Source organism: Saccopteryx bilineata, chromosome 3 (assembly GCF_036850765.1).
Source record: "Saccopteryx bilineata isolate mSacBil1 chromosome 3, mSacBil1_pri_phased_curated, whole genome shotgun sequence".
Lineage (NCBI taxonomy): Eukaryota > Metazoa > Chordata > Mammalia > Chiroptera > Emballonuridae > Saccopteryx > Saccopteryx bilineata.
Window position 1 is genome coordinate 267828717 of NC_089492.1, and position 25271 is coordinate 267853987.

The 25271-nt window shown below is 49.8% G+C and overlaps 1 protein-coding gene across 2 annotated transcripts in view; it reads left to right on the forward strand.

The window, feature by feature from the left end:
- CSMD2 (CUB and Sushi multiple domains 2) overlaps positions 1 to 25271 on the forward strand; it is a 606087-nt gene that overhangs the window by 393621 nt on the left and 187195 nt on the right. For both annotated transcript variants that reach the window (XM_066269721.1, XM_066269723.1), the window contains exons 16-21: positions 12057 to 12195; positions 13149 to 13336; positions 14141 to 14329; positions 14519 to 14635; positions 23107 to 23322; positions 24704 to 24892. In XM_066269721.1, the coding sequence (XP_066125818.1) occupies positions 12057 to 12195; positions 13149 to 13336; positions 14141 to 14329; positions 14519 to 14635; positions 23107 to 23322; positions 24704 to 24892 (1038 nt within the window). The remainder of the gene's footprint in view (positions 1 to 12056; positions 12196 to 13148; positions 13337 to 14140; positions 14330 to 14518; positions 14636 to 23106; positions 23323 to 24703; positions 24893 to 25271) is intronic.

Here is a 25271-nt window from a genome sequence, read left to right on the forward strand (position 1 = left end):
CGTCCCCTGAAGACACGGGACAGACCAGCCAGAGAAAGCACAGCTTGGGGCAAGCACGGGCTTATGGTGTTTCTTCTGTCCTGCCCTCCCCCACAGAACAGGTTTTGACTCCATTTCAGAGACCAGCCCTCAGTTGCACCAAACTGCAGGCATTTAAAACACAAATTATTAAGCCTCTTGAGGGCAGGACATGTCAAATCTGCATACCAAGCACAGTGCCTGGCACAGAAGAGGCCCTCCGTAGCTTTTTGTGAACAAGGGATGAGTCTTGTGTGTCCCATCGGCCTCCAGGGCAGTGACAGTGTCCAGGGAGGCAGAGTCTGTGTTTCTCCGCTTTGGGAGCCAGACAGCTTCTTCCTCTCATCTCACCTGATGGACAGCAGGTAGAGACCTAAGAGACCTCTCTACATACCCAGTCCCCACACCCAAATCTGAGCACGCCGGCCAGCAGGCGGGAAGGACGGGAGAGCCAAGCGGGGGGCGGGGGGCCTTGGATGGAGTGCGGTCCCCGAGGTGACAGGTGCAGGGAGGAGAGGAGAGACCACCGAGAACATAGGACCTGTGCCACAGGGTCTCTGGGCCTTCAAGTCAGGGGCCTGAGCTGGGTTTCTGGCAGGTCACTTTATCGCTCTGAGCCTCTGTTTTTTCGGCCACCAAAGGGTGAGGGGGCGATAGTAATAAGATGCAGATGTGAAGGGAAGTTCTGGCATAAAGTCAGTACTTGAAAAGCGTTAGCTGTGCTCTCACTGGTTTGTAAACTCCATGAGGTTAGGGAGTCATCCTTGGCCTCATCGTCCCACAATTGACATATTGTTTGGCACTTAGATGTTCAGTCATTACTGGCTGATGAATGAATGACCTTTTAATGAGGGCAGTGGTCCCTAACCTTTTTTGGGCCACGGACCGGTTTAATGTCAGAAAATATTTTCACGGACCGGCCTTTAGGGTGGGACGGATAAATGTATCACGTGACCGAGACAAGCGTCAAGAGTGAGTCTTAGACGGATGTAACAGGGAATCTGGTCATTTTTTAAAAATAAAACATCATTCAGACTTAAATGTAAATAAAACAAAAATAATGTAAGTTATACTCTTTCTCTGTGGACCGGTACCAAATGGCCCACGGACCGGTACTGGTCCGCGGCCCAGGGGGTTGAGGACCACTGAACTAGGGTACAGCCTCTTTAATGGCCTCCAGAGCCCTGACTCTCACTAAACCACCTTTTGTCTCCAGCCTGAAACTTACCAGCCGAGTCACCCTGAGAAAGTGGCTTGACCTCTCTGTGCCTCAGTTACCTGACTATAAAGTGCAGTAACAACGGGCACCTCCTCACAAGGCAACGAAAGCAGGCTGTGCTTGGAACAGTACCTGGCAGAGGCAGTACTCAGTGTGTGTTGGTCATGGGCATTATTTTAACCATTTTTTCATCAGACCAATCCAGTGAGCATCACTGCACCTGGGGGGTCAGGTGATACGTTTCCATCCTGCCAGGTGCCTGCCCCAATCAGGACGTGAGCAGATAGACTACCCTCCCACGTCCTCCAGTGAGGTCCTCACGGCCCCATCGGCCATTTCTCCCTAGCAGAGCGAGCACTTTGGGAAATAACATGAGCTTTAGTGTCAGAGAAAGAACGGGAAGCTCATGGCTCCGCCCCCTCCTGCGGTGGAACTGGTAGATGAGGTGACTCTGTCACTGACAGCATGGGGGTGGCCACATGCACGTCTGAGCATGACCCCTGGGCAGAGCCTGGGGTCTGAGCTTGTCAGTGGTGGTCGTTCATCCTTTCTCGGGCTGGCCCCCTGTCATCTCCCCTGTGCTCCCCAATCTCCTCTGGCTCCTTTGCTTTTTCCTCATGTTGGTCCATCTCATCCAGGGCATTTCCCTGCTGTCTCTCACTCACCTGAGCTCTCCTTTCTCCTCATTTCTTTTGTTCTTCGGGCCACCACCACCAGACAACCCGAATAGACACTTGGTCTCACTGCTATTACATTTTTCTTTACCAATTCCATGGGTCTTGGTCCTATTTTCCCACAATGATTCTCCCCACTTCCGAGCCAGAAACCCAGGCCCCCGGGGTCTCTGAGCCTGTGGAGGTGCGGTCCCAGTGAGGCCGGCCCCCGACGAGGCGTCAGGACTCAGTCACTGCCGAATCCCCCTCCTCTCCCGGCCGCCGCCCTGCCCTCCCGGGCCGGGTGCTCCTCCGCCGTCGTCCTGCCAGGCCGTGGAATGCTCCAGACCGAGCCTGAGTGGCGGAGAGAGCTGGACCTTTGCTGGTAGACCAAACACAGCTCTCTGTTTCCTAGGCAGAGTCCGAATTCTGACATTAAAACTGTCCCATTCAGGCCCTGGCCGGTTGGCTCAGCGGTAGAGCGTTGGCCTGGCGTGTGGGGGACCCGGGTTCGATTCCCGGCCAGGGCACACAGGAGAAGCGCCCATTTGCTTCTCCACCCCCCCCCTCCTTCCTCTCTGTCTCTCTCTTCCCCTCCCGCAGCCGAGGCTCCATTGGAGCAAGGATGGCCCGGGCGCTGGGGATGGCTCCTTGGCCTCTGCCCCAGGTGCTAGAGTGGCTCTGGTCACGGCAGAGCGACGCCCCAGAGGGGCAGAGCATTGCCCCCTGGTGGGCAGAGCATCGCCCCTGGTGGGCGTGCCAGGTGGATCCCGGTCGGGCGCATGCGGGAGTCTGTCTGACTGTCTCTCCCCGTTTCCAGCTTCAGAAAAATACAAAAAAACAAAACAAACAAAAAAAAAAACCTGTCCCGTTCATTGTGTCCCTGGGGGACAGTAGGCAACTAAAAATAAGCATCAGCCTGTTAGACCCTGACATGGCACAGGAAAGGAGAGCCGGCTCATTTTTCTCAGAGTGAGGGGCGTTGGCTGCTATCCCAGTATTCGGGGGCCTGGGGGGTCGCGCATCAGAGCGACAGAGGGGGAGCCATCACCCAGCCCAGACCTAAAGCTGCAGAGCAGGGCAGGTGGAGGAAGCCCTGGGCATCTGGCCCCTCGGTGGCCCTCCTCCCTCTCCCTATGTCCCAGCCCTGGGAGAACCCTGCTTTATAATCAGCATCTTTGTCTTTTTCAATTTCCTACTTTTGTTTTTGATTAAGTATCCCCACCTTGTGGACAATTAAATGCAGAAGCTAATGGTCTTTAAAAACTCTTTTTAATATAGGCTAAGAGCCACTTCGTTTCTGAGAGATTATAATGGGACAAGGGAGAAAATGGTTTCTCCTCTTATATAATATTTAGTAAGAGGGATGATTATCTGGCTGATGTAAAGCAGAAGTCGGCAAGCTTTTCTTAAAGGGCCAGCTTGGAAATGGCCTTGGCTTTGGGGGCCACAAGGTCTCTGACTTGTTCATAGTGATATGAGAACAGCCTGAGACACCACAAGTAAAGGGCCTGGGTTTGGGCCCTGGGCTGTATTTTGATGACTCCTAATCGAGAAAACATAAGGGATCCATATGTTTGAAATCAGAAGTTTCCTAAGAGAGACTGCTAGGTAGTGGAGCCATCCACCAAGGACTGCCTGCTTCTCTCTCCCCACAGTCCTTGCTTCCTTGGATTTTTTAAAGAAGAACCAGCTCATTGTATCCCACGATGATAAGTGTTTTACCTCTCGTTTCAGCCATGCACCAGTCTGGGAAGGAGGTGTAGTTATTGTCCCCACCAAGCCACAGAGAAGTGAAGTCACTTGCCCAGGTTGCTTGTAAGTGACAGAGCCAAAATTCAAACCCAGACTCTTGGCTACACTGTTACTGTATTGTTCTTGAATTATATCACTAGAGAGACTATAAATTCAAGCATGTTTATGAAAGTCTTAAAATCATCCACAAACAGGATGAAAAGCAGGTTTTCTACTTTCCTTATCCCAGTAGAGATTTAAGACAAATAGAGACATATTGTCAATCGCAACAGACAAAGACGGGACACCCCATGGAAGCGTCAGAAATTGACGGCATAAGGCAAACTGATGGCAATAAGACAGACATATCAGTTCTGACAGTGAAGGTAATTAAAGTCTTTATTAAAAGACAAAGACGCAAATTGGGTTAAAAAAATGTTGCTTACAAGAAATATACACACACACACCCCAGAAAAGAAGAAGATAAATAATCTAAAGTGAGTATATAGAGTATGTATTTTCATTTTTTAAAGTAATATTTGGTGGTTGTAAAAAAATTTAAGTAATACACATGTGAAATAAAGTTTAAAGTGAAAATACCCATTTCCCAATCTCACTCCCCAGCAGAAAATAGTTTAATAATAGTCTGGTATAAACACGTGCAGGGTTTTTTTTCCTCTGTGTGTATACAAAATATGTTGCTTTTATAATCAGAAAAAATTTAAGTTCTATAATAAAGAAAGAAGGCCCGTTCTCTCCCCTCCCACAAAAAGAATCTGAATGATGTTTGTAGCTCGTGTAGGCCTCCAAGGAAAAAGTCGGGTAGTTACCAAGTCTCTTAACATTATGTTACTCAATCTTCTTGTCACTCTTGTGAGAAAGATATTACGATGCTCTATACATGAGGACTCTGGAAAACGATGAGATGAATTGGCTTACCTGAGATCACCCAGCTAGTAATAATTGAGCAGTTCCCAGCAAGTGGTTTACACACACTGTCCTATTGAATACCCCTGACAATCTACCCCTATGAGGTAGATATTGTTCTTATCTTCACTTCACAGATGAGGAAACTGAAGCACAGAGTGGTTAGGTAACTTGCCCAAGATCACACAGCTGAGTGAATGGGAGAGTCAGGATTCACATCCAGATTTGAATGCCGTCTGACTCCAAAGTTCATTCTCCTTTCATTCTACAACTAAATGGTGGAGGGACACAATTTAGTCATGACACCCAGTACCTCTACCTTGCAATCAGTGTCTCATTCCTTCAAAAAAAAAAATATGTATTGAGCACCTGCCGTGCCCCAGGCGCTGGGCTGGGCTTAGGATCTCTTGTCTTATTGCTGAGCCCTTCTTTCTATTCAAGGCAGGACCCTCTCCTCTTTTTGTCCCTTTTCCGTGCATCTGTGTGGTGTATGTGCATGTATGTTTCTGTTTTTACCCCAACATTATTCTTTTCCAGTTTGGGGTTTTTTTTTTTAGTAAAATTCACATTACAAAATTTACCATCTTACCCAATTTTAGGCGTACCGTTCGGTGATATTTACTGCATTCATACCGTGCAGCCATCACCACCATCCATCTTTAGAACTCTTTTCATCTCACAAAACTGAGAAACTCTGTGCCCATTTGAACACTGACTCCCCATTCCCTCCGCCCCGCCCCCTGGCTACCACCGTGCTACTTTCTCTGAGTGCGGCTAAGTTCCTCATATAAGTAAAATAACCTCATAGTTGTCCTTTTGTGACTGGCTTGTTTTACTAAGCGTAATGTTCTCCATTTTGATTAATGATGTTGCATGTGTCAGAATTTCTTTCCTTTTTAAGGCTGAAAAAGACTCCATTGTATGTGTATAACTCATTTTGTTTACTCATTTATCCATTGATGGGCCTTCTGGGTTGTCGCCGCCTTTCGGCTCTTGTGAACGGCGCTGCTGAGAACACGGCTGTACAGATATCTGTTCAAGCCCCTGCTTCTACTGCCTTTGTTCACCCCAGCAATCTCAATGAAAACTTCAAACCAGGGGACTGATATAATGAACCCCCATGTACCCATCCCCCAGCTTCAACAATTACAAACTCGTGGCCTATTGTGTTCCACTTTACACCCCACCTACCACCCCCCTGCCCTGGGATTCTTGTGAAGCAAATTCCAGGCAAAATATTTCATCTACAACATTTTAATATGCATCCCTAACTCTTTAAAACACAACCACAATACCATTATCTTAAAAAAAAAAAAAAACCCAACAACTACTGAATACAATCAATTTCCATGATTATCTAATCCTTTCTTTTATAGTATTTTCTTTTTTTTTTTTTTTCTTTCTGAAGCTGGAAACGGGGAGAGAAAGTCAGACAGACTCCCGCATGCGCCTGACCGGGATCCACCCAGCACGCCCACCAAGGGCGATGCTCTGCCCACCAGGGGGTGATGCTCTGCCCCTCCAGGGCGTCGCTCTGCCGCGACCAGAGCCACTCTAGCGCCTGGGGCAGAGGCCACAGAGCCATCCCCAGCGCCCGGGCCATCTTTGCTCCAATGGAGCTTCGGCTGCGGGAGGGGAAGAGAGAGACAGAGAGGAAGGAGAGGGGGAGGGGTGGAGAAGCAGATGGGCGCTTCTCCTGTGTGCCCTGGCCGGGAATCGAACCCGGGACTTCTGCACGCCAGGCCGACGCTCTACCACTGAGCCAACCAGCCAGGGCCTATAGTATTTTCTTTTTTAAAAAAAGTCAGGCCCTGGCCGGTTGGCTCAGCGGTAGAGCGTCGGCCTAGCGTGCAGAGGACCCGGGTTCGATTGCCGGCCAGGGCACACAGGAGAAGCGCCCATTTGCTTCTCCACCCCTCCGCTGCACTTTCCTCTCTGTCTCTCTCTTCCCCTCCCGCAGCCAAGGCTCCATTGGAGCAAAGATGGCCCGGGCGCTGGGGATGGCTCTGTGGCCTCTGCCCCAGGCGCTAGAGTGGCTCTGGTCGCAACATGGCGACACCCAGGATGGGCAGAGCATCGCCCCCTGGTGGGCAGAGCGTAGCCCCTGGTGGGCGTGCCGGGTGGATCCCGGTCGGGCGCATGCGGGAGTCTGTCTGACTGTCTCTCCCTGTTTCCAGCTTCAGAAAAAAAAAAAAAAAAAGTCAGAATCCTAGTTAGGTTTATACATTACAATTAGCTTACATGTCTCAAGTTGTCTTCCATCTAGACGCGTCCACCCCCTACCCCTTTCAGTCTTCTGGTGCAGAAGCTGGGTTATTTATCCTGAGGAGTCTCTTACATTCTGAATTTTGGTGATTACATCCCTAGGAGGTTGTATAATATGATCCCTCTATCTTATATTTTCTTTAATTGACAGTAAGATCTAGAAGCCTAATCAAATTTAGGTCTCATTTTCTTGCCAGACTATTTTATAGGCAGGGCTGTGTGCCTCCACTGGAGGCACATAACGTCTGCCTGCCTCTCTTTTGGGGACATTAGGAGCAGTCAGTGATCAGAGCCTTGGGACTGCAACATGGTGACGCGCTGTCGTTTCTTCTTCTTTTATAAGCTGGGAGACTGGAAGAAAACTTGCCCCCATCAACTATTTGGTTACCCTGAGGTATAGTTCCTAAAGGAAAGGCAAGAGAAATAACTTAATTATTTTTCTTCATTGACCAGTTTTCCTATTAATGAGTCGATTCCCTACCACCTTCCAAAGTTGAACATTTTTAAATACTATGAAAGCCCAACGGATTTAAATACATTTTATATATTTAAATCCATTGCCAGTATTACTCTTATCGAACCTCCAGTTGTCCCCTTGGCCAGTGGGAGCCTTCTGAAATTAGCCCAACCTCATCTCGAACATTTTCTGCCCCTGGCCTACAATCAGCTATTTCTCCAAGGAGTCTGGTTTTTGTTGTTGTTGTTTTTTAAAAATAATAAATGATGTTTAGCATCTGGGCTCTGCAGATGCTTATTACTATTGAGTGGTTCCTTGTTTCTAAGTCTTTTTCATGAACAGAGCTAAAAAACAGTTTTGAAAAGATAAAATGCACCCTGGTCAGTTGGCTCAGTGGTAGAGCATTGGCCCTGTGTGTGGATGTCTAGGGTTCAGTTTCCAGTCAGGGCACAAATGCTTCTCCATCTGCACCCATCTGCTTCTCTACCCCTCCCCCTCGCACTTCTCTCTCTCCCTCTCTTCCCCTCCTGCCGTCATGGTTCAATTAGAGTGAGTTGACCCCAGACACTGAGGATGGCTCCATGGCCTTTACCTCAGGTCCTAAGAAGAGCTCAGTTGCTGAGCAATGGAGCAACACCTCAGATGGGCAGAGCATCACCCCCTAATGGGCTTACCGGGTGGATCCTGGTTGGGGTGCATGCAGGAGTCTGTCTCTACCTTCTCTCCTCTCACTGAATAAAAAGAAAAAAGAAAAAGAAAAGATAAAATGCATCCTGGGTTCATTTTATTTCCAATGTAAGAACAATTTTTCCTTTTTCCTTAACTTCCTTGATGTCATGTATGCATCTCTTCTCAGCCTTGCTGAAAACCCAGTTCCCAACAACACCAACCTAATTTCCCAATCCATCACACACACCCAGGCATCTCAGAATTGTAATGCCAGTACTACCTACGGCAATATGATTACTGAAAACAGTTTAAGTTGGTTTTCTTTCAGTTCTTCTTGTCCCTGTATCCTGCTAGGGATAGGCTATCAAACTACAGCATTTTTAACTTTCTTATACCAGTTTCTTCATGTGTGACACACCACCAACTGATACATTTATTTCCTCTGCTTTTTGAGTTTTGAGAAATGACTTATCAAATGTCAGTATTTCCTTTTAATTGTGCAAAATATTGACCAAGTTCCAAAGTTAAAGAGAAGGTATATATTGAGTCAGCTTCTATCCCTGTCTCCTTTGCCCTGCTCACTCCCTCTTTCCATAGTAACCTGAGGGTTTTTTTGGGTTTTTTTTGTATTTTTCTGAAGCTGGAAACGGGGAGAGACAGTCAGACAGACTCCCGCATGCACCCGACCGGGATCCACCCGGCACGCCCACCAGGGGCGATGCTCTGCCCCTCCGGGGCGTCACTCTGCCGCGACCAGAGCCACTCTAGCGCCTGGGGCAGAGGCCAAGGAGCCATCCCCAGCGCCCGGGCCATCTTTGCTCCAATGGAGCCTTGGCTGCGGGAGGGGAAGAGAGAGAGAGGAAGGAGGGGGGGTGGAGAAGCAAATGGGCGCTTCTCCTATGTGCCCTGGCCGGGAATCAAACCCGGATCCCCCGCACGCCAGGCCGAAGCTCTACCGCTGAGCCAACCGGCCAGGAGGGCAGTAACCTGAGATTTTGATTTGCTTTGCTTTTTCATGGGCTGTTAGTGTAAGTGTATATATGTGTCCTGCACCCCTTTCTTAGATATAGAATCATTCAATCCCCTTAGTTTTTACTTCTCTACCTTGCTTTTATTCACTTAATATATTCTGAGGACCCCCTCCATGGCTTTATACAAACCATTCTTTATTCTTATTTGATAGCTGCATAAATAGTTCATTTTGTTGATTACCCCAGTTCATTCACTCCGCTCCCCATTGCCGAACATTTGGGCTGCTGTCAATTTTTTGCTATTATAGTGCTGCTTTGTATAGCCTTGGTGAGATATAGATATAGATCTATAGATAGATAGATAGATAGATACATACATACATACATACATACATATATACATATATCAGTTCATATTTTGCCAATATATCTTGAGGATAGAGATCTACAGATAGAATTGCTGAGTCATAGAATAAGTGCATATGAATTTTGTTGACTATTACCAATTTTCCTTCATAGCGGTTGTGTCGCCTGGCAATTCCACCAATGAGGTCCTAGAATACCTGCTTTCCCCTAGCGTCACATATCACCAAACTTTGAGTTTTGTCTACCTGACGAGAAATAATTTCTCATTGTAGTTTTAATATGTATTTTCTTAGAGAGTGAGGTTGAGCCTCTTTTCAAATGTTAAAGGGACATGCATTTAGGAACCCTGCCTGGCTAAAAAAGAGGGAAGGGTGGAATGAATAGAGAGGCCATAGGAGCAGGAGGAAGAGATGAGCTGGCGAATAAAACGATACAGCAGAGAGAAGGCAAAACGGTGACTACCAAAGGCAAGATGCGGGCTTCCCTCGCTGGATGTTTTAGATAGGGTTTTGTTGATAGGGAGTCCCAGATTCTGCTGAGGTTCAGTACCTGCAAGGGGACCCAGGGACGGAGCCGTTGCTGTGCCCCTCCCCACCTACTCAAGGTCTCACGTGCCCGTTGGAGAAGTAGAGGAAAGCTTTCATGATTTCAGAGAGATGAGTGGATGGGTTTTGAAAACTAGGCTTATCCAGGTAGTGATAATACCCCTTTGCAATTTACTCTCGATGTTTGAAATAGGTGCTATGTAATTACATAGGTTCTCCAAGCCTCAGCTTACTGGAAATGGATAATAATCCCTGCCTACAAAATGAGGACAATAACAGTATCTGCCTTTTAGTGTTGCAACTGTCACAAGGATAATCCGTAAGCCCTTCCATGTAGTAAGCTCTCAACACCCATGAGCTCGTTGCTGTCAGCCGTGGTGGTAGAACTATTATTACGTGCTGCAGGGAAATTTGAAGACAGAGGTCTTGAGGGTAAAGCTCAGCTCTAACTTTGTTAGCTCTCGATCTAAACTCTTAGCCTACTTAGCCTTAGTTTTCTCCTCTGTCAAATGGGGATAAAGCAATCAGCATCGTGTCATCGGGATGAGTTGTCTACTATTATCATCACCATTATTATCTTTTTATCTTTTTGTCAATTAACTTCCTAATATAACTTTCTATTAAGAACATTTGACAGTTACTTTAGACATTTCCAAGAAGTGTATATAGATTTGGGAGAAGAAGAGGTGTGCTATATTCGGCTGGATTTCATGAAACTGAGTGCCTGGAGGAATGTATAAAAATGTGCAGAGACAGAAGTGCTTTGCAGCTCATTATCCCCTTCCCGGCCTTGCTCGGGGCATTTTTGGCATCTGGAAGCCCCACTATAAAGAAATCCCAAGAAAGCAGGGGTTCCTTTCAAACTGGGAGGCTGCTTAGCCGAAGATCTCTGGGTTTATGCCATCTTTCCAGGTCTGAGCCCAGGCGCTATCACTCGCTAACCCAGAACGAGTTACCTAACCTCCATTAGCGTCAGCTGTCCTGGCTGTAAGATGGGGAAAATAACAGCAAGCCCCTCCCAGGGTTTGTGTTAAGTGACGCGTGAACGTGATTGATGATGTGAGGCTAGATGTCTGACATGGTGGAGGTGGTGACAGCAGCAGCAGCAGCACTGGGGGTGGGGGGAGGTGTTAGTCGGGGTGGCCTAGGTTAGACAGTGCTAACAAGCAACCCCCAAATCTCAGTGGCTTCAAAACGGGAGTTTATATCTCACTCGGACTACACGTATAACACAGGCATCAGGGGCTCACTCCTCGGAGTCACTTCAAGGTCCAGCTGATGGGACTTCCATTTCCACTCCTGTTCTGTTCCACAGTCATGTTCTATATAGACATGACACTCATTACTCTGCTCTCGTTTTATTGGTCAAGGCAGTCACATGACCTAGTGTTACTTCCACTGTGAAATCCGACCATGTGCCCTGAAGGAGGAGGGCTGAGAGAGCTCTCATGACCACCATGGGGGCCAAGGGTCTGGTTGCAGGAAGAGGCAAGGATGATGGCAAAGCTGTGGGTAAGAATGGGCAGTAAGGGAATGGGAAGAATGCCCAGAGAGACCAACGGGCCGGGGCCGGGATAACAGGCTTGGCGAGATCAGAGGTGTGCCTAGACCACCCAGCATCTGGTGGAGTCACCGACATGGGCAGCATTCATTTACCCTTCCATCCGTTCATCGATTCATCCAAGCAATAACCACTGATTTTTGGCACAACTGTGCCAAGCTCTAGGCTAAATGCTGGGGCTTCTGACGTGTGTAAGACAATAGGGTTCCTGCCCTCACAGGGCTCACAGCGGAGCTGGTCATGCTAGTGCTCAGAGCTGAGTGTGCGGGCTCTGCCCACTGTCCCGTGCCAGAGCGCTGGGTGCTGGGGTGGGTGCAGGCTGGGTCTCTGCCTCTGCTACAGGCCTGACAACTGGGTGAGAAACAAAGAAAAGACCATGTGACTCAAAGACGAGCTGTACTACATACAGCTCTTCTAGAAGGGCAAAGAACTTTGTTTAAAGGATTCTTTTCATTTCTCCCCTCTGGCCTTTAATAAAATTCCTCAAATGATGCGATTGAACATATCCACGAGGGTCCCAATGGACGGAGCTCACAGTGCATAAGGTTTATGTAATTTTCATAAAAGCAAGAACAACCCTTGTTGGCAGACACATTTTATAGGAAGATATTTTTGTTTGTTTGTTCATTTGTCCCCCTAAGAAAGCGGCTTCTCTCCCTTCCGTCCCCCAGCTCCCTGCGGTGGTCACCTGACTTCGCCCAGTGGCACCATCCTGTCTCCGGGCTGGCCTGGCTTCTACAAGGACGCCCTGAGCTGTGCCTGGGTGATCGAAGCCCAGCCAGGCTACCCCATCAAAATCACCTTCGACAGGTGCTTGTAACCAGAGCCTCCCGGGGGTAGGGGGTGGGGGGAGTGAGAGGTGATCTCTACGGAGGGGGGTCAGAGGGAATCTGGGGAAGGCGGGGGTCCAGCACGGCCGCTGGTCTGTCAGACGGGTCAGAGGACGCTGGGACAGACTGTCTTGGGCAGGGCAGACGGCACCGGCTTTGCCCTTGGCCCTGTCTCCGTAGTGCGGTTTGTTTATGCTATTTAAGGGACTAAGACCAGAGGAGGGGGGGTGGGCCGACAGACACCGTGAGAAGTTGAAGGTGGCATTAGCATCTGCAGAGCATAACCCTGAAATTTCTAATATAGGAAGGCAGGCTTCCTGGCCTCTGACCCAAAACTGCTCCTGGGCCCCCCTTCCAGCTCCCACCCCAGCGATGCCCCTTGGGTGGGTGGGTGGGGGAGGAAGCCACCCTAATATAAACACAAGTTTCTAGACAAAGCATTCGTGTTCTAGGAGAGCAGTTCACAGACTTTTCTGTGAAGGGCTAGGTATTAATAGTTGTTTAGATTTTGTGGATACCTGTGGATATATATCTGTTACGTATTCTTGGCTTCTAAAATAAAATAACCTTTTACAAATGTGGAAAGCATTCTTTGCTCTCAGACCATACAAAAACAGGCTATAGACCAGGTTCAACCCTGGGCTATATAGTTAGCTGACGTTGGCCTGGACCATTCTAACCCCACGACCTAGTCATTGAGCCTCTAGGCCACAGGGAGGCTGGAGAGAGCTGTCCCCTGTGGGAGGAGAAGGGGTTAAAGACGGTAGAGAAAGTTCTTCCACATCGCCAGTGACTGTGTGCAAATTATTTTAAAATATCCCAGCCTGCCAAAATCGGATTGTTCTGAAGCCCTGGGTCAGACAGGGCCTTTTGTCATTTGCAAATTAATAAGCTCCAAGTTTCTCAAGAAATCTTCTTCTCCGTCTTCGGCAGATTTAAAACGGAGGTGAACTACGATACGCTGGAAGTGCGAGATGGACGGACGTACTCGGCGCCCCTGATCGGAGTTTACCATGGCACCCAAGTCCCCCAGTTCCTCATCAGCACCAGCAACTACCTCTACCTCCTCTTCTCCACCGACAAGAGCCACTCGGACATCGGCTTCCAGCTCCGCTATGAGAGTGAGTCCGGGATAACAGGCTTGGCAAGGCAGGTGGCAGGGTGGGCCCGGGGAGGTGAAGGGTCCCAGGACCGTGCTCCACCATGAGGCTCCCCGCTTGGGCCTGTCCCCATGGTGTCCTCAGAGCTGTGCTCCTCGGAGACCCTCCCCTGAGCTACGCGTCGCTCAGAGCTCAACCTTTAGAGAGAATGAGAGCTGCTTTCTAACAAACCGTTAGAAAGAGTCCAGCCTTTAGAAGCCGTGAAAGCTGATGGCCTGCAGACCAGCTCCTTGTGGGCACTCGGAGGGCCTCTTCCACGTGCGGACAAACCAGGTGGCGCCACGTTGGGCGCTCTGGGGACAGAGTATTTGGCATATCATGAAGTGGAAGTGAGATGGCATCTCCCACCCACTCACCCTCTCTCATCACCTTCTGCACATATTGCTGGTGCCTCGATGTAGAGAGATTGATGTCAGTTCAGTTCCGTGACCACTGTAGAAAGCAAGGCTGAGAGCACCATCAGGACAGGGTCATTTTGCTACTTGAGTTTATATCCATAAGCCTCAGCATGGAGTCTAAGCCCTAGTAGACACTCAACTTATGTTTATTGAATGCATGAATGATCGAGCCAACTTATGTGTTCTCTTAGGTCTTCAACTACTCCCTCCACAGATATTGACAGCCATGTTTGATGAGTGGGTCAAGGACAACTTAAGCCTTCCGTAAAGCAGGGCTCTCTCTCTCTCTCCACCCATTGTGAGTCAGCTGGGGTCCCCCTCTGGTGACGATGAGCTGTCTTTTCCAGCTGTGGGCTCTCTCTTCCAGCTATAACACTGCAGTCAGACCACTGTCTGGATCCAGGGATCCCCGTAAATGGGCAGCGTCATGGAAATGACTTCTATGTGGGCGCACTGGTGACTTTCAGCTGCGACTCGGGCTACACCTTAAGCGACGGGGAGCCCCTGGAGTGTGAGCCCAACTTCCAGTGGAGCCGGGCCCTGCCCAGCTGTGAAGGTGAGGCGTCCCTGAGGGGCTGCTGAAGTCGTGATTCGTTTCCTGCTGTGTGAAACCAGGGGAACTGACTCTCCTACCATGTGGAAGGGCTGCAGGTTTAAAAGGAGATGGGGAACAGGTTCCTAGGAGGATTGTGGGGGGAGCTCCTTGAGCCATTCCAGTTTTTCACCGCCTTCTTCACTCCTGTAGCTCTCTGCGGTGGCTTCGTTCAAGGCTCCAGTGGCACCATCTTGTCACCAGGGTTTCCTGACTTCTACCCCAACAACTTGAACTGCACCTGGATTATCGAAACATCACATGGCAAGGGTGAGTGTCTTAGGCCTATTGCCAGTTTGGGGATGTGACACGGTCTGGACCCCACATTCCCCGAGTCAAAGTCACCAGCACAGGGATCTCCCTTTGTCCTGACCTGTGGGCTTAGTCTGAATTTTTCTCACGAACTAAGAACCTTTCCCCTGATCACAGAATTTCATGAACAGAGTATTTAAAAATAAGTGTTTTTTTTGTTTTGTTTTGTTTTTGTATTTTTCCGAAGCTGGAAATGGGGAGAGACAGTTAGATAGACTCCCGCATGTGCCCGACCGGGATCCACCCGGCACACCCACCAGGGGGCAACGCTCTGCCCACCAGGGGGCGATGCTCTGCCCCTCCGGGGCATCGCTCTGTTGCGACCAGAGCCACTCTAGCGCCTGGGGCAGAGGCCAAGGAGCCATCCCCAGCGCCCGGGCCATCTTTGCTCCAATGGAGCCTTGGCTGCAGGAGGGGAAGAGAGAGACAGAGAGGAAGGAGAGGGGGAGGGGTGGAGAAGCAGATGGGCGCTTCTCCTGTGTGCCCTGGCCGGAAATCAAACCTGGGACTTCTGCACGCCAGGCCGATGCTCTACCACTGAGCCAACCGGCCAGGGCTAAAAATAAATGTTTTTAAGAATCACAATCTCCATACTGGAACAGATCTTTAGAGATGACCAGGTCTCAAATCCTGAATCTGGGGGTCCTCCCTGAATCACTGCCCACAAGAGAATGGCACATCTGTCTACACTGTCTAGGCATATCCAGTGGTGGGGTAGTAGCCGACTCTCTCAACCACTGAGCACCTATGATCATTTTTTTTATAGATCTGACCCCTCCTAAGAGCCTATTAGGTGTCCCTGAAACTTCCTTCCTTGTTCTATGTCCTCGGGGAACATAGGATGCACCTGCTCTCTCTTCCTCCCGTCCATCCTTCTGATATTGACTGTAGCAGTCCTCTTCACATGTAACTCAGCTGTTCCTCACCACCCTACCAGTGGTCGGCAAACTCACTAGTCAACAGAGCCAAATATCAACAGAACAACTGAAATTTCTTTTGAGAGCCAAATTTTTTAAACTTAAACTATGTATCTAGGTAGGTACATTGTTATTAACTTAATTAGGGTAGAGTACCCTTTGTGGAAGAGCCACACTCAAGGGGCCAAAGAGCCGCATGTGGCTCGCGAGCCACAGTTTGCCGACCAAGGCCAGTTGCCTCACCTTCTCTAACACAAAAAGTTATCTTTGGGAGTCCAAGAATGAAGTAAGGGTGCTGGTTACCAAATAAACATGAATTAATATACTCTTTTGCTCAACAAATACTGATTGAATGGCACCTCTGTGGCAGACACCCGGTCTGGGAATAAACAGCAACCAGATGGATCTGGCCTTTACCCTCAGATACTTATTCTGAAGTTCATCTAGAGTTGTGGTTCTTAATCCCTCTGTACTTTGGCAAATACCTTAATGCTTAGCTTACACCCTAGAGGTTTTGATTTTTTTATGCTGGAGGTGGAAACCAGCCATCAATGTTGTTAGAGTGCTTCATTGTTAATTCTGATGCGTGCCCTTAAATGAGAATTTGTAATCTAGAAGAATTCACATGCAGAAAAGCTGGGGGGGGGGTGGTTTCAAAAGAGTAACTCTTCCAGATATTAAACTGTTGTTATAGGCTAAAATAATGTTGCAATTCAGGATGAATAAAGGAGTGGACACACAAGTCAGTGGGGGAGAATAAGGAGCCAGAATTAGATTCCTGAGAGAGAGAAAGAGAGAGAGAGACAGAGAGAGAGAGAGAGAGAGAGAGAGAGAGAGTGTGTGTGTGTGCGCGCGCGTGTGTGTGTTTGAGAGTGAGAGATGTCTTGAATATATAGTTAAAGTGTCATTTCTAACCCATGGAAGAGGGTAAAGATTATTTAATAAATGGCTTTAAAAGAGTGGGCTTAAACATTTGGAAAAAGGAAAAAAAAAAAAAAACAATCATGCCTCAAACACCGAGCCCTGTAAACTCCAGTACCAGAACATGAAACTCGAACCTCAGATCGGGCCTTACTTTAGAGAGTGACACCAAAGTCAAATTCAGAAAAGCAAAAACTGTTAGATTTGATTAAATAAAACATCAAATGAAATTATTGTTTGAAAAGCCATAAAAGATTCAAACAGTAAATGGACAAAAATATTTGCAACACATAATCTGTGAAGGGTTACCAACTTGGTGCACAAAAAGCTCTTAAAATCATTAAGGAGAATATTCCTGCTCTACAAGCCTTTAAAATGAACAGGTCTATTAACTAACGCTTCCTAACAGAGGAAATAGAAATGAAAAGACATCAAACTCACTGATCATGAAAGAAATGCAGATTCCACTGGTAATGAAACACATTTCCCACCTAATCAGGCGGTGCAATGGACAGAGCATCAGACTGGGATGCGGAGGATGCAGGTTCAAAACCCCAAGGTCGCAGGCTTGAGCGCAGGCTCACTAGCTTGAGTGCAGGGTCACTGGCTTGAGCGCGAGATCATAGACATGACTCCATGGTCACTGGCTTGAAGCCCAAGGTTGCTGGCTTAAGCAAGGGGTCACTCGGTCTGCTGTAGACCGCCCCCCTCCGGTAAAGTTGCATGTGAGAAAGCAATCAATGAACAACTAAGGAGCCACAACAAAGAATTGATGCTTCTCATCTCTCCCCCTTCCTGTCTGTCTGTCCCTCACTCTGACTCTCTGTCTCCATAAAAATAAAATAATAATAAAAAAAGAAACACATTTCCCTACTCAAGTCAGCAAACAAAATTTTAACCATGTTGGAAACAGTGTGAAGCCACAAATACTCTTCCTCAAGGCTGACATTTGAGAAAAAGTTGCAACTTTTTAGGGAGTGATTCAGTGATATGATTTCAAAGCCTTAAAAAATACACGTGCCATTGGACCCAGCAATTCCGCTCCTTGAAATTTACCTGAAGAAGATGAGTAAAACTGCATATCAAGATTTAGCTATAAGGATGTCTCCTAAGACACTTTATTAATTGAACAATTAGAAGCTATTTTTTTTTCCTGTATTTTTCTGAAGCCGGAAATGGGAAGAGACAGTCAGACAGACTCCCGCATGCGCCCGACTGGGATCCACCCGGCACGCCCACCAGGGGGCGATGCTCTGCCCACCAGGGGGCGATGCTCTGCCCCTCCGGGGCATCGCTCTGTTGCGACCAGAGCCACTCTAGTGCCTGGGGCAGAGGCCAAGGAGCCATCCCCAGCGCCCGGGCCATCTTTGCTCCAATGGAGCCTCGGCTGCGGGAGGGGAAGAGAGAGACAGAGAGGAAGGAGGGGGGGAGGGGGGGGAGAAGCAGATGAGCACTTCTCCTGTGTGCCCTGGCCAGGAATCGAACCCGGGACTTCTGCACACCAGGCCGACGCTATACCACTGAGCCAACCGGCCAGGGCCGGAGCTATTTCAATGTCTATCCATAAGGAAATGGTGAATAAACATATGGCACAGCCATGTATTACATGTAAAGGCTACTAGTTGTATAAAAAAAAGAAAATTTGAAAGAAGAGTCAGTGTCTAGTCCCATGGATGAATTTAGGCACTTTCACTTTTGCCTTTAATGGGCCTGATCTCACTAGAATTAGGACCACCTGGAGCTTCTAGGGCCAGGCAGGGCTCTCGGGCTGTAAGGGCGAGGCCAGCTGTCCCCTTCTCCCCACAGTGTTGTTCTTGAGGAGAGGGGGAATCAGGACGATGTCCCTGTGCATCCTGCAGAGCTGTTTCCACCAAGCCAGGGCCAGAGCTGGCCTTTACGAGAGCTGGAAGCTACTCTGTGGCATCAAAGGGAAAGGAGAGCAGCCCTTTCAGTCCCCAGAGGAACAGCCCTTTGTGGCCATGATTTTCTCTGTGTCGTTACAGGGATATGTGCTTCTCCGAGCTTTTCTACATATGTCTTTGCCTGGAAGTCAAAGCAGTTCAACAAATATTTAGCAAATGCTAATTTTATACTTGCTCTTAGCCTGGGTGCTAGGAAAACAGCCCCGGAGCATGGCCTGCCTTCAGGAAGTGTATGGTCTAGTGATCAGACAGAAAGCCTGAGGAGCTCTCTCAATGCAGCACGGCCAATGCTGAGATAGAGCAGAGAGAGCTGGGAGGCATCCAGCCACCAGCCCTAGGGGGCTGCAGGTCATCCAGCCACCAGCCCTAGGGGGCTGCAGGTGTTCTGGAGCTAAGACTTACACCACCATTCAAGACTGAAGGGGAATTAGCCAGGTGAAAGGTGTTCCAGGCAGAAATCAGCAAGAGGTCAGTGATGTACAAGCAGGTCACTTCTTCCTTAAAGCCACTGAAAGGCTTCTAACCATTACAAAATTGTAAAATGGCTACCATGGCCCTTGATGACCTTCTTAGCCCCGTGCTGAGTGCTGTAACACCAAGTTCCAACTATACTGAACGTTCAGTTCCCAGAACTTCTGGGCTTCCTTTGTCCCTTAGCTTTGCACGTTGGGGTGATTTCTTCTCCGTCCCATCCTCACCATTCCACTTGTGTGGCCAGTTCTTCATCCTTTTGAACTCACTTCCTCTAACAAGCTTTCTCCCCAGTTTTGGCCTGGGTGGGGGTCCCCTCTGTGGGCCCCCACATGACCATGGACCTCTCCAATTCCAGACTGCCCCACTGTACAGACTGGCATTTTCATCATCTGCCTCCCCTGCTGACTCTGACGTGCTTTGAGAGACCCATCTGCCTTGTTTCCTGCTGTCTCCCCGGCTCTGGTGCTAGGCCTGGCACATAAGGAACTTGAGAAATATTTATATAAATTAAGATAAATCTGAACCCAGACCCTTCTCCAGAGGGCACGGCTTGTAAGAGTATTTCAGGGGAATAGACCTGTTAGGCTACTGTCGCTGACTGCTCCCTACCAGGCAGAAGGGTACCAGGAGAAACTCAAAATTCTGGGGAAATTCAGTTATTCAGTTGGCCACACACCCAGGCTGAAGGAATGGCCAATTCAGGAATGTGTCCTTGCTGAGACCCCAGGACTGACATCTTTTATAAAACCCACAAGGCTGTCTGGGAGTTAGCGGAGCTGAGCAAAGCGAACACCTACCATGCGCCAGGCACTGTGCTGTGCACTTGGCATACGCTATCCAGCTCTTCCTCACTGCTCTTCCTCACCGCAAGGATTACATGTCCCTGGAGAGGGTGATACTGTCACCCACATATTGTAGTAAAGAGAACACCTACCAAGCACCAGGCACTGTGCTGTGCACTTGGCATACGCTATCCAGCTCTTCCTCACTGCAAGGATTACATGTCACCGGAGAGGGTGATACTGTCACCCACATATTGTAGTTGAGGAAACTCAAGCTCAGGGTGTGCTGAGGAATTGCAGCCCAGAACCTTCCACAGGTAGATGGGCTCCTGACCCAGGTCCGTCCCCTCCAAAAGCCCTGCCCTCCGCACAGCCCTGCCTTTCTGCTCCAGCGTGGCACCCAAGTCCATCGGACCATTCTGTGTGGGTCACTCCAGTGAAGTATTCGTTTCTGTGTGCATCTGTCACACCAAATCTGCATTCAAACCCCTACCTGGGGGGCTCTCTCTTTCTTTGACAATGTCTTCATTTTCTCACAATGGCCAAAAGAGCCCCAAGCACTCAGCACAGCTGGGAAACCCAGGGGTTTCATCTCAGTTGTTTACTCACCCTTAGAATCTCAGCCAAATGTTTCCTCCTTTGGAGAGGCTGCATTTGCATGCCGAAGAATAAGAGAGCAAAGCCAAGTGCTTCTTCGGCCAGGGTCCCCTGCTTCTGGGTCTGACACCCTCTTCACCCAGCTCCGCGTTCCAGCCAGGAGGGGAAGGACCAGTGTTCCAGAGCCTTTTCCCACGCTCTGTAGACTGAGACCATTTTCATTTTCTCATTTGCACACGTGTTTGTGTGTTGGGGGGATAGGGTACATGCGAGCACACATGCCTGTGGGTCTCCAAGCACGCTCCCCCTCGTCATGTCAAGGACGGCAATCCCTGTGAAGCCTCTCCCACCCTCGAGGCACCCTTGCTCACTCTTCCTGTGCCCCCACCCCGATCCTGACTATGGATGGTCTGTCTCCTCCACTGAACTGGGAGACTTTTCTCACTGCTTAGCACAGGCCTGCACTTCGTATGTGCTTGGGATCTGTTTGAATAAATACCTAGGGAAATGGATGCCTGGGCACAGGCCATTTACAAGCTGCATCTCTGGTCCCATCACCTGTTCTATTCTACCCCCAGCCATAGAATCCCAAATAATACCCCAGGCTCACCAGCTTCTACCAACAGAGAAGCAAGAACATGAAAACATCTAAAATGCTTCAGCATGAAGAGCTGGGATCCAACCGTCATTTATTGAAAGCGTGTCAGTAATTATCTAGAGAAATGGTCCTCCAGATATTTCTTCTACGTGCCCGCACGTCACCTGGGGGCCTTGTTAGCAGGCAGATCCGGTTCAGCAGGTCCGTGGTGGAGGCTGAGACCCTGCATTTCTGACAAACTCCCGGGCGATGCCCGTGCTGCTGGTTCATGGGCTTGGAATAGTAAAGGGGTCCAGCACCCACCCCTAGTCTACCCAGCTTCTGCCCTCACACATCCATGGCATATACCCCCATGGGCACTCCCACTTGTGGGTGGGCCTGTATTTACACGTATGTGCACCCCAACACAACTGCCATCTGGACAAGTTCAAGAGTTGCTTTGGGTGTGGAGACCCTGTTGCTTCTCAGCTTCTTCACCACCTGACCAGTCTGACTACCCGGTCTCTGTCTGTGGTGTGAGGAGCAGGGTCGTGTAGCCTCTGCCATCAGACTGCCTCAGCGCCGATCCCCACTCTCCCGCCTGCCCGCTGGGCGGCCTTGGACTCGTGACTTGATCTCTTTGTGCCCCAGTCTCCTGGGCTGTAAAATGGCCAGGAGAACCACCATGCCCACAGTATAGGGTGAGTGGCAACGTTAAGTAAGTTTTCATATCTTCCTTTCCAACTGATGGGGACCTACCACAGAGTAACAGAACACGTAGGGCGGTGACACACCGATATTTTGTGCTCAGGTGTTAATGAATATCACTGTTTCCATTTAGTGCCCTTCACCCTGCCCCTCGGCAGGGGCTCACTTTGTCTTCCTCTCACTGCCCCTCCTCCTCCCTGTCTCCTAATGCCACGCTCCACTCCAAGCCCTTTCTGCCCCTTCTCTGCCACTCACGCTGCCCTCCTCCAGCCCTCTTCTCTGTGCTTATGGCTTCAAATAGCCCCTCTATTGGCTGGTAACTCCCAGATCTACCGCTGTAGTCCAAGCTTAATCCTGAACCCCACATCTATACTCCCAGACTCCCGCTGGCTGTCCGTGGCCCGGAGAGGGTGTTCAGAGCTACGTGCATTACCCTTCCCCCACCTGCCCTCCTCCTGTGTGTCCCACCCCATGGAGCGAAGGACATCACCTTCCTTCGGGTCAAGACGCTCTCAGTCATCCTTTCCCTTCTCCTCTGCACCTTTGCTGCTGGTTCCTGTTCACTCTCCCTCCCCAAGGCCCTGTGTCTGTTTCCTGCTCCTAGCCCCTCTGCCTGTCCCCAGCCTCTCTTGCCCAGTGCCTGGCTGCAGTCATTCTAGTTGTTCTCTCTGCCTCTTCTCCCTCCAGTTCACCGTCCTCACAGCCATCAGCATCTTGCTAAGTCTGCAATAGTCTGCACTCTGGATCGGTTGGCTTCTCATGGCCCCCAGGAAGATATCCAGCCTAGCCTCAGCCTGCCTTTCCATCCTCCACTCCAGACTGTTTCCCCACTGCTTGTGTCCAGACAGACTGTGTGGTTCACTGAGCCCTGGAATCCACGGCTCCTTCACACACACCAGTGCCCTGCCTGAGACGCCTTTTCCCTCCGACAGGCTTAATCCCTATGCATCCTTTTAAGACTGAAATCAAATGTGTCCTTCGTGAGGCTGTCCTACACATTCCTCCTCCTGCTGCAAACTACTTCCCGTACGGCACCCACTCCACGCTGGGGCACCCTGATCTGTGTTCATCATCGCAATCCCCCCTCTACTGTAGCTATTTGTTTAATGTCTTATATTAAATCATCACTCTACTGTAGCTATTTGTTTACTGTCTTGCACCTAACCGGCTCTGAATCCTAGCCCATAGGAAGCACTCAAAAAATATGCAAATACTTGTTGAATGAATGAATGAATGAATGGCTATGAAGCATTCTCCTAGAACTAGTCATAAATCTCCCTTTCAGATTTTGACAGCTGTAAAGTAGTGCTTCTCCCTGGCCAGCCCTGTGGGTGCTGGTGTGATCCAGTTCATTCCGGTTCATTCCGGTTCATTCATTCAGGCTCACCCGTGTGCGTTCATCAGTGCGTGCCTGTTCCTCTGCGCACCGTAGACACGTACAGATTGGAAATGCTTGTGCAGATCCCATTTTACAGGGGGCTGCTTCAGCCATCTCACCGTCGTCAGCCTGGCCCTTCTGCTCTCTTGGCAGGTGTGTTCTTCACTTTCCACACCTTCCACCTGGAGAGCGGCCATGACTACCTCCTCATCACCGAGAATGGCAGCTTCACCCAGCCCCTGAGGCAGCTGACCGGCTCACGGTTGCCAGCCCCCATCAGTGCTGGTCTCTATGGCAACTTCACCGCCCAGGTCCGCTTCATTTCTGACTTCTCCATGTCCTATGAAGGATTCAACATCACCTTCTCAGGTAAGGCCTAGGAGGGTCCCTTGGGGGAAGGGTGGTCTTCCCAGTGGGTGGGTGTTGCTTCACTCTCCAGTCTCTGGGAGAATGAGCTCCCTACTGCACCAAAAGAGAGCCGGGTTAGACACAAGGATGAACTTCCATGGAATGGGCTTGGAAGAAGTTAGCAGGTTGGTGGGGGAACTCCTCCTCTGAAGGTGTTTAGGTTTCCCTCCGAACGTGACCTGCGTAACTGGCTGAACCAGAGGAATCCACAGAAGCCCCTTCCTGCCCCAGTAATTCTAGATACTTCTCCTGATGCCACTTGCACTATTTACAACCCCAGCAATTTAGAAACAAGAGGAAGAAGAAAGGGGTTTGAAGTTAACATATCAGAGTGTCTCTGCCTTATTTGGGACTTCTTCATCAATGCTAACTTAGCAGTAATAGATATTTATCTCTGTGTTTAGCACTCTCTTTAGTTTGGCATTCAGGGAGAAAGAGGACCCTTCACTCCTCTGGTACTGAGTCCTCTTGCCACTCTTGTCCCCACTGCTCCCCAGGGTCCCCCTTTCCCAGCCAGGGGCAGAGATGTCAGATGGACTCTGCTGGGCTGGGCAAGAGCTATCTGGCCTCTAGGAAGTGGACATGGCCCAACTCATCCCCCTGCTGTCCCTCTAGCCGAAGCCATCTGCCATGTACCTGGGCTGGCCTCCCAGACGAGACCTATCCAGCCACCTGTGCCTCATCCGTCTGAGACAGACTCTCCTTCTGTGTCACAGGGGGAGATGGCCTTGGGGACAAGGGATGATCACATCATGCCATTCCTAGAAGCACCAGGCAGGTCCCTGGCCCATAAATACCACCCTGTCACACTTGCCATCTGCCTCAAATGCCAGCATCACTGAGACAGCTTCAAGCGAAGCATTTGTAATCTTTTTTCCCAGTGGGGGTTTCCCTCTGCTGGGTCAAACATTCTGACCCTCTAGAACCAGGCTGATTGGATCGATCTGGTTCAGTGCCTCAGGGGAAAGAGGCAGGAGAGTCGGCGAGCCCTGAGACTTGGGGTTAATACGGAGATGAAGGGAGAGGGGAGGGATGGGTCAAGTGACGAGGGACCCCAGCAGTACCCCCAGAAAGCATGTGCCCAGAGCTCTGTGCCCTCTGCCTGTTCACAGCAGTGAGGCCTCCAGACCACCCAAAGCACAGTGTGTCCAGCCCCTCACCTCACCACATGTCCGTCTGCCTCTGTTTCTCTCCGGCTTTCTCCTTTTCCTCTTTCCCTTTTGTGGCCCAGTGTGCGCGTGCGCGATGCCTCCGTCCGTCTCTATCTCTGGCTCTTGTCTCCCCGGTGTCTGTGTTCCCATCTCCTGTTTCTGACCCCTTGCCTCTCCCGCTGCCTTTCCAGAATACGACTTGGAGCCCTGTGAGGAGCCCGAGGTCCCCGCCTACAGCATCCGGAAGGGCTTGCAGTTTGGTGTAGGCGACACCTTGACCTTCTCCTGCTTCCCTGGGTACCGTCTGGAGGGCACGGCCCGCATCACGTGCCTGGGGGGCAGACGGCGCCTGTGGAGCTCGCCTCTGCCAAGGTGTGTTGGTAGGTGGTCACGTGCTTTCATTTTGCTTCACTAATGGGGTGGGCCGAGCTTTAGTCAATTGGTGTGAGGTGGTGGAACACCCGTGGGCCAAGAGGCCAACGGGCCTGGGTCTGGGGATGGCCTTAGCACTCAGTTACCTGCAGCAGGACCCTGGGCGGCCTAACCTCCTTCTGCTGCCGCCTCCCTGTCTCTATTGGGGGGGGGGGGGCAGTCCTGCTTCATGGACTGTCCTAGAGGCTGGCCTGACCTCTGTAAAGTGCATCCATAGTAGGCACTCAAATGAAATTGACTTCCATTCTCTTCCACCCCTAACACATCCCTGCGGCTTAGGATGCCTCTTGCAGAGAAATCCAGGTACAGCAGCACTAGTGGTGGTGG